Below are 12,190 nucleotides of genomic sequence, written 5' to 3'. Positions count from 1 at the left end.
CCCATTAGTTGATCAAATAGAGATTTTAAATTGCATTCATAAGGTGTTTAATAGCGTTAAGTACTGAGCTTTATAGCAGGCAACTGATAAACTTTCACTCCAAACCATGTCAATCATATCTTCCTGGAGCTGGCTTAGTGCACAGAGGCATTATCATCCCGGACCAGGTCTGGGTTTCCTAGTTCAAGTAAAGGGAAACTTATTAACACACAGTTGTGTGCTTTCAGATTTATTCTAACAGTGTAGTTGAAGATGAACAAAATGCTATGCACGTGTCACAATATTTAGGACAGACGGAGGAGGGGGAATCGGAAGCGCTGCGTGAGGAAGCAGAAACGCGGAAAGCAAGCGGGTGCTAATGCTAGGCTAAAAGCTAACCCTAGCCGGCCCGCTCTACCATCACTACTGCTGGCAAATGTCTGCTCCCTGGACAATAAATTAGACTACATCAGACTCCAACAAGCTACTCGGCGTGAGTACAGACACTGCTGCGTTTTTGTGTTTACGGAGACGTGGCTGAGCGACAGAGTTCCGGACGCCGCCATCCAGCTGGACGGGCTAGCCGTGTTTCGTGCCGACAGAAATGCAGCTCTGTGCGGTAAGACTCGCGGCGGCGGTCTGTGTGTTTACATCAACACGGAATGGTGTAAGAACTCTGTGCTTGTTTCTACCTACTGCTCATCGCTGCTGGAGTTTATTGTTGTGAGATGTAGACCTTTTTATTTACCACGGGAATTCACCACCGCTATTGTGCTCGGAGTGTACATACCACCTAGCGCTAATGCTAAGGAAGCGCTCAGTGTGCTCTACGGGACCATTAGCGAACTTCAAAACACACACCCTGACGGATTGTTTATAGTCACCGGAGATTTTAATCATGCAAATCTCAGGACTGTGCTTCCCAAATTCTATCAGAATGTGGACTTTGCAACCAGAGGAGAAAACACGCTGGATGTTGTTTACACAAACATCCGGGGCGCATACCGGGCGAAGCCCCGCCCCCACCTCAGGTACTTAGACCACATCTCTGTTATGTTGATCCCAGCATACAGACCACTCAGCAGGCGTTCAAGACCAGCTCAAAAACAAGTGAGAACCTGGCCAGCAGGATCCATGTCTGCTCTCCAGGACTGTTTTGAATGCACTGACTGGGACATGTTCAGGGAAGCTGCAACCAATGGCGATTTCATCAACTTGGAGGAGTACACGTCAACAGTGACCAGCTACATCGGCAAGTGCATTCATGACGTGACTATCTCCAAGACCATCACTACATGCTCCAACCAGAAGCCATGGATGACGGCCAAGGTGCGTGCGCTGCTAAAAACAAGAGACTCTGCCTTCAGAACAGGGGACAAGACGGCCTTAACTGTCCCGTGCTATCAGAGAGGCGAAGCCAGGTTTTACTGGCGGAGCTATTGCTGTTTTTATTTTTATATTTTGTGTATTGTGTATTGTCCTGCACTGTCCTGTGTTGTCTTGCACTGTCTTGTGTTGTCTTTTGCACTGTTTGCACCAGTTGCACACATGCACTTTATGTGGCGAGGATCTTAGTTCCTGGCCCTGTGTTCTTCTGTTCTGTGACTGTTGTTTACTGTTGTTTACTGTTGTTTTATGTAGCACCTGGGTTCAGGAGAACGTTGTCTCATTTCACTGTGTACTGCATTAGTTATATAAGGTTGAAATGACAATAAAAGCTTCTTGACTTGACTTGACTTGACTCGAGATGAAGCATGGTAGAGGTTGCAGGAAAAGGTTAGGTTAGGTTGATACATGAACTCTAGTGAGTCAAGCAAGGTGGGCAGCAGGGTCTTGATGAGCCTCTGGACGGTAATCATTGAGGCAGGTCACTGAAGTTTTCCAGAGAAGATGTTAGTTGGCCATGAAGCATGTTGGAATGACTGCATTACACAGAGAGATGTTGAAGAACATCAATCAGCTGGTCTGCACATCCTTAGAGCCCTCTTCCAGAAGTGTTGTCTGGTCCAGCAGCTTTCTGTGGAAAGTTTGTAGGAATTCGACTTATAAATAATAAATATTCTGCTTTGGGATAATAGGCCAAAATATCTAAGCTATTATATAAGCTTCAGATTTAATTCATTTTGATATTTTAATATAGATTATAATTTATAGAAAATACTCTTTTCTTCAATGTAGATCATTTTGAAAACACAGTATTTCACAAAAGTGAGTACACTCTCTCATTTCTGTAACTATTTTAGTAATCTGAGTGATAACAGCTGTACGTGATGTAACGATGCAAAGCCACATGTCCTATTCATTATGTTAATGTTTTTGTCGCTTGACAGAACCATACAAATTTGTGTATCTTTGAGTCGAATATCTCATACTGATCACTGGATGTTCCACATGGCACTTCATGGTAAAGACTCTCTGAGGATTTAAGAATTAGAACCCTTGCTTTCCACAAAGATGCCGAGGCTATAAGAAGACCGGTATCACCCTGAAACTGATTTACAGTACAGTGGTCAGGGTCATACAAAGGTTCTCCAAGACAGGTTCCACTCAGAACAGACCTCACAAGGGTCCATCAAACAAGTCGAGTCCTCATGCATCAGGTTTTAAAGAAGCTGCTTCAAAAAAACAGATGTGTGAGTACTGCAGCATTGCTTCAGAGGTTGCAGAAGCAGAAGTTACCCTTTTTAGTGCTCTGACCGTACGCTGCACACTGCAACAAGTCAGTTTGCAGACCGTCATCCCAGAAGGGACCTTCTCTAAAGCTGGCTCAGAAGAAAACCCGCAAACAGTTTGCTGAAGACAACCTGTCCAGGAGCACAAATTTCCTGGAACAATGTCCTGTGGTCTGATGAGACTAAGATAAACTTGTTTGGCTCAGATAGTGTCCAGCATGTGTGGTGACACCCTGGTAAGGAGAACCAAAATAACTGTCTTGCCTACAGTGAAGCATGGTGGTGGCAGCATCATGGTCTGGGGCTGCATGAGTGCTGCTGGTACTGGGGAGCTGCACTTCATTGAGGGGAAACATGGATTCCAACATGTACTGTGACATTCTGAGGCAGAACATGATGGTAGAATTTACGAGTGCCAAATTTTGTTATGAAGTCTGTGAGGCTGCTGCCACTGTCACTGCAGCACTGCTCATTCAGTGAAAATCATCAACCAAATGGGTTCATTGTCTTTATCAATGTAAACTTTTACCCTCATGTTTGTTTTTCACTGAATTTAAAGCATTAAAATACATGAAAAGACACATTACTATTACTCTTCTACTTTGTCTCAGTAAAGAATTGAATAATTGACGAAAAAATGCTACAGTTGGTACAGATGTGTACAAGTGGCACAGAGATGTAGTCTTTAAAACTGTCGGTGGTAAAAGAAGATATTGATATTCTCTATTTTTTTTTTTTTTCCAAACTTAACTGAGCAGAGACTTTTTTTTTATCGAGGCGTGGCTTACCAGTGTGGCTAGTCAGAGAACCAATAAAGAATATGTATTTAAAAAAAAAAGTATAAATGTTGACAAATCTGCTTTCTTAAGAACAGAACTAGTTTGGAGTTTGTTTGTTCTTTTTAATAAATTACCTGAATATATCTGAACTGGCATAAACTGTTCAAGTTTCAAGTTTATTTCTATTGCACTTTTCACAACAGACATTGTCTCAAAGCAGCTTTACAGATTTTAACAGGTAAGGTGAATGGTGTGCATTTATCCTTTATGAGCAAGCCATAAACTGTTCTTTAATGCTTGGAGAAATTAATGGATTATTCGGGAAATGTTACATATTTAATCCTGACAGGACATGTGGAGCTGGAGAAGTACAGATATGTTTATTTTCTAGTTACCCTTTCTATATACCTAATGATCATCTGTTTTAACACTATTGTCATTTATGTTATATACACAAATGAGCGTCTTCATGAGCCTATGTACATTTTTATTACTGCTTTGCTCATGAACACATTATGTGGATCAACTGCATTTTACCCTAAATTTCTGAATGATATTTTATCCAAAAACATAATTGTCTCCTTTGAAGCATGTGTTTTTCAGGCATTTTTCATTTATACTTATGCCATGTCAGAGTTTATGTTGTTGTCAGCTATGGCCTATGACAGATATGTGTCTATTTGTAAACCATTACAATATGCTTCTATTGTAAAAATGTCTACAGTGAAAAGGCTCATATTTTTGTGTTGCTTTGTGCCTAGTTGTGAAAATGGTATCACAATGGTTTTACTCTATCAGCCAAAACACTGTAATTTCAAGTTAAATAGAATATACTGTAACAATCATGCAATTGCTAAACTGAGTTGTGAAGAAATTTCTGCATATAGTTCATATGGATTGTTTATTTTCATCATTGCTGTATTTCCACAAGTGATCTTCACAATCTACTCATATATACGGATACTTTCTGTCTGTTTAAAAAATTCAAAAGATTTCAGAGCAAAAGCTTTACAGACCTGTTTACCACATATTTTAATTTTCATAAGTTTCACTGTCACTACATGTTTTGAAATTATAAATAGTAGATTAGAAGGAAATATGCCTCACATTATATCCATGATTATGTCAGTAGAAAATCTGGTTATTCCTCCTCTACTGAATCCGATTATATATGGACTAAAACTGCAGGAGATTTTTAATAGGATTAAACAAATGTTGCGAAGGAAGAAAACAGATATCTTTTTAGATTAGCTCTGATAAATGATACAGTTATAGGCACTAAACTTAAAAATTCAAATTGTAACCTTTTACTTCTCTGTAAAGCAGTGTTAAACGCGCTCTCCAAATAAAACTGAATTGAATTTAATATGTGTGTGTGTGTGTGTGTGTGTGTGTGGGTGTGTGTATAAACGCAGCAGAGGCCAAAATAGAAAATGTTGTTATTTTCTGTAACTTTTTTTTTTTGTAACTGAAAAGAAACCGTTAAAAGGAACAGTCTGAAAAGATTAAACTAGTTTGTGATGTCTGTACAGCTGTAGAGCAGATTATTGTATTGGTGTGTGTTCATGTTGTTGTGAGGCCTGCTCAGTGTGTACTGTACATCAGCGGTCCCCAAACTTTTTTGCACCACGGACCGGTTTAATGTCAGACAATATTTTCACGGGCCGGCCTTTAAGGAGTGGCAGATAAATAGAACAAAATAAAGGATACGATCGGCAAATAAATTGTATTTTCTAAATCTATTAATAAAGGTGAACTGTGTAGGTCCACTGTGTTGTTTTTTGTTCATTTTGCTCGCTTGGGGGTTTGAATTTAGCGGTAATGTATTATGTGTTAGTGGCCGGAGCTCATTTAAGAAGGTAGTGTATGAAGGTAAGACAAGTGACCAAGGCATCCTGAATCAAGAGTGAGTCATAGACAGATGTGGAGGAGAAAATCCGGTCATTTTCCAAAATAAAACATCGTTCAGAATCAGATAATAAATAAAACGTAAATAAAAAAGATTTGTATGTAATGTATTCTTTCTGTGTGGCCTGGTACCGTTTGACCCACAAACCGGTGCCGGTCCTCAGCCCAGGGATTAGGGACCACTGCTGTATATGACTCTTTGTCTCACTTTCATTCTAATTTCATGCCCCTCCATATTGATTTGACTGATTTACTACTAGAATACTAGTGTGCAATTTACATCCGAGAATTGATGATGAGTGACATCAGGACATCAGTTCATCAGCAAGTGACTGACTGAGAACAACAACTTCTTCTTTCGGCTGCTCCCATTAGGGGTCGCCACAGCGGATCATCCGTCTCCATACCCCCTGTCCTCTACATCTGCCTCTTTTACACCAACTACCTGCATGTCTTCTCTCACCACATCCATGAACCTCCTCCTTGGCCTTTCTCTTTTCCTCCTACCTGGTGGCTCCATCCTCAGCTACCAATATAATTCATGTCCCTCCTCTGCACATGTCCAAACCATCTCAATCTCGCCTCCCTCACCTTGTCACCAAAACGTCCTACATGCGCTGTCCCTCTAATAAACTCATTTCTAATCTTGTCCATCCTCGTCACTCCCAACTCCCATCTTCAGCTCTGCTGCCTCCAGCTCCACCTCCCGTCTTCTACTCAATGCCACTGTCTCTAATCCATACAACATTTTAGGTCTCACCACAGTCCTATAAACTTTCCCTTTCAATCTTGCGGATACCCTACTATCACAAATCACTCCTGTCACTCTTCTCCACCCACTAGTTTTCTCCATCATAGTCCAGGGAGACTCCTGTCTGACCTCATCCTTCAACCTATCCATCACCACTGCAAACAGGAAAGGGCTCAAAGCAAATAATGCGTCTGTGGTGCTCTTCCTCGGCATGAAACCATACTGTTGCTCACAGATGGTCATCTCTTTTCTCAGCCTGGCTTCCACTACTCTTTCCCATAACTTCATGGTGTGACTGATCAACTTAATTCCCCTGTAGTTACTGCAGGTCTGCACATCTCCCTTATGCTTAAAGATCGGTACCAGCACACTCCTTCTCCATTCCTCAGGCATCCTTCCACCTTCCAGAATCTTTAAAAACTCCACTGCCATCTCTCCTAAACATCTCCATGCTTCTACAGGTATGTCATCTGGTCCAACCGACTTTCCACATTTCATCCTCTTAATCGCTGCTCTCACTTCCTCCTTACTAATCCTATCTACATCCTGCTCTACCAACTCCACATCATCCAACCTTCTCTCTCTCTGATTTTCCTCATTCATCAGCTTCTCAACACACTCTCCTCACTAGTCAACACATTTCCCTCTCCATCCTTTATTGCTCTAACTTGCAGCACATCCTTTCCAGCTCGGTCTCTCTGCCTGGCCAATTGGTATAAATCCTTTTCTCCTTCCTTAGTGTCCAACTTCTCCTACAGCTCCTCATACGCCTTTTCCTTGGCTTTTGCTACATCCCTCTTTACCTGCTGCCGCATCTCCTTGTACTCCTGCCTACTTTTTTCATCACTCTATCTATCCCACTTCTGTTTTGCCAACCTTTTTCTCCTTATGCTCTCCTGCACTTCCTCATTCCACCACCACGTCTCCTTGTCTTCCTTTCTATTTCCAGATGTCACACCAAGTACTTTTCTAGCTGCCTCCCTCATCACTCCTGCAGTAGTTCCACAATCATCCAGCACCTCTTCACCACCACTGAGCTCCTGTCTGACCTCTTCCTGAACCTCACACTACACTCTTCCTCCTTCAGTTTCCACCATCTTATTCTTCTTTCAGTCCTCACTCACCTTCTTCGCCACCAAAACCATCCTACAGACCACCATCCGATGCTGTCTAGCTACACTGTCCCCTGCCAACACCTTACAGTCTCCAATCTCCTTCAGGTTGCATCTCCTGCATAGAACATAGTCCACCTGTGTGCACCTTCCTCCACTCTTATACGTCACCCTGTGATCCTCCTTCTTCTTAAAATAAGTGTTCACCACTGCCATTTCCATCCTTTTAGCAACATCTACCACCGTCTGCCCTTCCACATTCCTCTCCTTAAAACCATACCTACCCATCACCTCCTCATCACCTCTGTTCCCTTCAGCAACATGCCCATTAAAGTCTGCCCCAATCACCAATTGTTCTTTCCTGGGTACACATCTAACACTTCATCTAATTCACTCCAGAATCTTTCCTTCTCCTCCATCTCACAGCCAACTTGTGGAGCATAGGCACTGATGACATTTATCATCAACTTCCAGCTTTACGTTCATCACCCTATCAGAAACTCTCTTCACCTCCACTGTACCCTTCCTTCAGAATCCCCCCTACACCATTTCTCTTTCCATCCACACCATGATAGAACAGATTGAACCCACCTCCAATGTTCCTGGCCTTACTCCCTCTCCACTTGGTCTCCTGAACACACAACATATCTACCTTTCTCCTCACCATCATATCAGCTATCTCTCTCCCTTTACCCGTCATAGTACCAACATTTAAAGTACCAACCCGAACCTCCACTCTCCTACACTGCTCCTTTTCCTGCTGTCTCTGTAGACGTCTTCCTCCTCTCCTTTTCCTTCTTCGGCCAACAGTAGCCCAATTTCCACCGGTACCCTGTTGGCTAACGATACCTGTGGCGGTCGTTGTTAACCCGGGCCTCGACCGATCCGGTATGAAAATCTAATTTGTGATCTGCATATTTGATTTGGCACGTTTTACGCTGGATGCCCTTCCTAACGCAACCCTCCCCATTTACCCGGGCTTGGGACCAGCACTAAGAGTGCACTGGCTTGTGGAACCCTAATGGCTGGGTTAGGTGACTGACTGAGAACATTGGAAGAAAATATAATAAAAGGGAAATAAAAATGTTACTTGAATTTAATACGTTTTTCTTGCAAGAGCAAGTGGAAGGACTTAGACTGCTATTCACTAAAATTGTCTTTTGTTTGTTGTTTCATGCTCTTTGTGGGTTTCCTTGTTCCACTGACCTAGTGTTTTTTCCGTTAATTTGTTAATTGTAGTAGAGTCGGTTTCCAAAACTTGTGCTTTTTTATTTTTCTTGGCAACAGCGTTACGGGTTAGTCAAAAAAACTTAGAAATCAGCATCAGAAAATAATAATAACATAATCCTTGTCTTGAACACATGCAGTAATACTGGAAAAATGCAGTGGCAGGCTATTATCAAAATACCACTATGCTCCTAAAGGAAGCGCAACATATTTCACCCGTTACACCGTATGTAACGTGTCTTTCGTTAAAGCCTGTGCAAAGTACATTAGTGTAGACACCTGTGGCTTATTGTCAGGCTGATGACCATGACCTGGAAGCGGAAGCAAGTCAATCATAGTCTTTAGTCACAAACCAAAAGTATCCGCTCGGGACGAGTAATCCTCAACGAAAGGAGATGTCCAACAAAAGCAAAACCCGAAATGAAAGTAAACTCCAATAGCAAAGAACAATCCTTACGGGAACGGAGTTCAACGACAGAACCAGCGGGGAATGCTGGCGGTTGAGCAGCCACGAGAATCACCAGCATGACTTTCAAGAACTGACAGGGTGAATGTCTGACAGCGGCCGAGGGAGGCGTGGCATGGGGAATCCCTGACACTTATAGACAGTTGCGGCTTATTTATGTTCAAAATAAAAATATTTGTAAAATTCAGTGGGTGCAGCTTATATACGCTTTATAGTCCGGAAATTACGGTACACACATTTCACCATGCTAGCGCACCAAACATGTATTCACATCAGCTACTGCACCTCTTTAAACTCTTTTTCAACCTGGACTGAAACACAACAAAACGTTCAGGCTTATAAATTGTAGCCAGATAATTTGATAACTGCCCATGTAGACAGTATAATCACATTAGATTATATTCTAGAATAAATTATAAAAACAAATAAAAATTTACATTTACTTGCAATTATTTTTTAAATGGTTTAAACAATTGCAGAATGGCTACACATTCAGTTTTAATTCTCTCTGTTATTTTGCAATTAAACATGACAATTTTATTATTACACTAATTGTTATCTGGTTCTTCACTATTTTATTATTATGTTTATTACACCTGGTTTTTCTACATACATCTACTCATGCAGTTGCAGAGATCTCCACAACAAAACCTAAGATTGTACAGAGTGAGCTTGTGAAAATATTCATCCTTTCTCCTGCTACTGGTTTTTCTGAATGGGATTTTTATTCTGCAAAACTCCTTAAAACACATGATCAGTCTTGGGTACACCAGGACTCATTTTGCCAAATAGACAGAATGCACTTTTCATTATTCTACTATTCATTGTAAAAGGAAATGCTCGAGTGAAAGACGCCATCAACGATGTAAGTTTCAGTGTTATATCTGAATTCACCTTTTCAACAGCAATTGAATAGGAACAGGAATTATCTTCTAAAACCCTTATACTTTCATCTATTTAGATGAAATATGTATTCAATTAAATTTTTTAACATCAGAAACGTGACGTGTTTACACAGATACAAATCACACAGGATTAAGGGCCTTGGTTCAATGGCAGCTTAGATGGTGACCTGGGTTCTGATCAGCATTAACTTTTTAGCTGCCTCTTTCCTCCACCTTCAATTCCCAGTGAGTCTACATGTTTTTGTTATGAAACTGATTATGTGCATCTCCTGAACCATGTAGTTAAGCAATAAGTTATATATTTATATCCTGGCTTTCCACTACCTCTGCTCTTCTGTCATAAATCATAATAGTCATAAATCAAATAATTAATAATTTTTACAATTTTCACAATTAAAGGTGCATCCAAATAAATAAAAATATAATTTAAAGTTTATTTCTTTTCAATCAACTTTCAATAAATCAACTTTTGAATGATGTTCTTTTTTACAGACTGGTTCACGGTGGAGGTTGGACTGCATCAAGGATTGGCTCTGAGCCCTTTCCTGTTTGCAGTGGTGATGGACAGGTTGAAGGACGAGGTCAGACAGGAGACTCCGTGGACTATGATGTTTGCAGATAATATTGTGATTAGTGGTGAGAGTAGGGAGCAGGTTGAGAAGAGCCTGGAGAGGTGGAGGTACACGCTGGAGAGAAGAGGAATGAACGTCAGTAGGAGTAAGACAGAGTACATGTGTGTGAATGAGAAGGAGGGCAGTGGAGGGGTGCGGTTGCAGGGAGAAGCGGTGGAGAAGGTGGAGGAGTTCAGGTACCTGGGGTCAACAGTGTAAAGTAATGGAGAGTGTGTTAGAGGAGTGAAGAAAAGAGTGCAGGCAGGGTGGAGTGGGTGGAGAAGAGTGATAGCAGGAGTGATTTGTGATAGAAGAGTATCTGTGAGAGTGAAAGGGAAAGTTTATAGGACTGTGGTGAGACCTGAGATGTTGTAGGTTTAGAGACAGTGGCATTGAGTAAAAGACAGGAGGTGGAGCTGGAGGTAGCAGAGCTGAAGATGTTGAGATGTTCGTTGGGAGTGACGACGATGGACAGGATTAGAAATGAGTTTATTAGAGGGACAGTGCATGTAGGACGTTTTGGAGACAAGGTGAGGGAGGTGAGATTGAGATGGTTTGGAGATGTGCAGAGGAGGGACAATTTAATGTAATTCTGTTCAATTCAATTCATTTTTATTTGTATTGCGCTTTTAACAATGAACATTGTTTCAAAGCAGCTTTACACAGATAATAAGGTATTATTAGGGACATGGGGTATATCAGTAGGAGAATGCTGAGGATGGAGGCACCAGGAAGATCAAGGAGGAGGTTTATGGATTTGGTAAAGGAAGACATGCAGGTTGTCGGTTTGAAAGAGGCAGATGTAGAGGACAGGGGGGTATGGAGACGGATGATCCGCTGTGGCGATGCCTAATGGGAGCAGCCGAAAGAAGAAGATGATTTTTTTAAAAGTTTATTTATTTTAGTAATTTAATAAAATAAGTGAAACTGGTATATGATATAGATTCATCACACACACACACACACACACTGATATATTTTAAGTGTTTATTTCTTTTCATTTTGATGATTTTGGCTCACAGCTGCTGATGAAAACCCAAAATTCAGTATCAGAAAATGAGAATATTGTGAGAAAGTTCAATATTGGAGACTCGTGATGTCTCACTAATCAGCTCATTAACTCCAAACACCTGCTCAGGTTTCCTGAGTCTTTAAATGGCGTCTCAGTCTGGTTCAGGCTCCACAATCATGGGGGAAAACTGCTGACTTGACAATTGTCCAGATCATTGACCCCTTCACATGGAGGGTGAGACACAAAAGGTCATCACTAAAGAAGCTGCTGTTCACAGACTGCTGGATCCAAGCACATTAATGGAAAGTTGAATGGAAGTAAAAAAAATGTGGTAGAAAAAGGAGAAACGAAGCAGATTCAAGAGTTTATGGAGATTCACAAAGAGTGGCCTGCAGCTGAAATCAGTGCTTCAAGAGCCTCGACACACAGACGTCTCGTCTCCATGGGCTACAACTGACTCATTCCTCGTGTCGAGCCACTGCTGAACCAGAGACAACATCAGAGCTGTCTTACCTGGACAAAGGACAAAAAGCACTGGACTGTTGCTCAGTGGGACAAAGTCGTCTTTTGATGAAAGGAAAGAAAATTTAATTTAATTAAAATCAGGGTCCTAGTGTCTGGAAGAAGAGAAGAGAGGAGAGGCACAGAATCCAAGCTGCTTGAGGTCCAGTGTAAAGTTTGTACAGTCAGTGGTGGTTTGGGGATTCGTGTCATCTGCTGGTGTTAGTCCACTGTGTTTTATCAAGTCCAAGCTCAGCACAGCCGTCC

General features: G+C 41.5%; 1 protein-coding gene across 1 annotated transcript; it reads left to right on the top strand.

Annotated features, from left to right (window-relative positions):
- The first annotated feature begins 1,696 nt into the window (after positions 1-1,696).
- Positions 1,697-5,176, top strand: LOC124376142 (olfactory receptor 51E1-like). The gene has a single exon (XM_046835081.1). The coding sequence runs from the start codon at positions 3,740-3,742 to the stop codon at positions 4,679-4,681; it is 942 nt and encodes a 313-aa protein (XP_046691037.1). The 5' UTR covers positions 1,697-3,739; the 3' UTR covers positions 4,682-5,176.
- The last annotated feature ends 7,014 nt before the right edge of the window (positions 5,177-12,190 follow it).

Source organism: Silurus meridionalis, chromosome 22 (genome assembly GCF_014805685.1).
Source record: "Silurus meridionalis isolate SWU-2019-XX chromosome 22, ASM1480568v1, whole genome shotgun sequence".
Lineage (NCBI taxonomy): Eukaryota > Metazoa > Chordata > Actinopteri > Siluriformes > Siluridae > Silurus > Silurus meridionalis.
The sequence above is the reverse complement of the archived record's forward strand: the minus strand, read 5'-3'. Positions and strand labels throughout refer to the sequence as shown.

Coding starts and splice junctions, on each gene's coding strand:
- LOC124376142 (XM_046835081.1), top strand. CDS start 3,740: ATGGATTATTCGGGAAATGTTACATATTTAATCCTGACAGGACATGTG.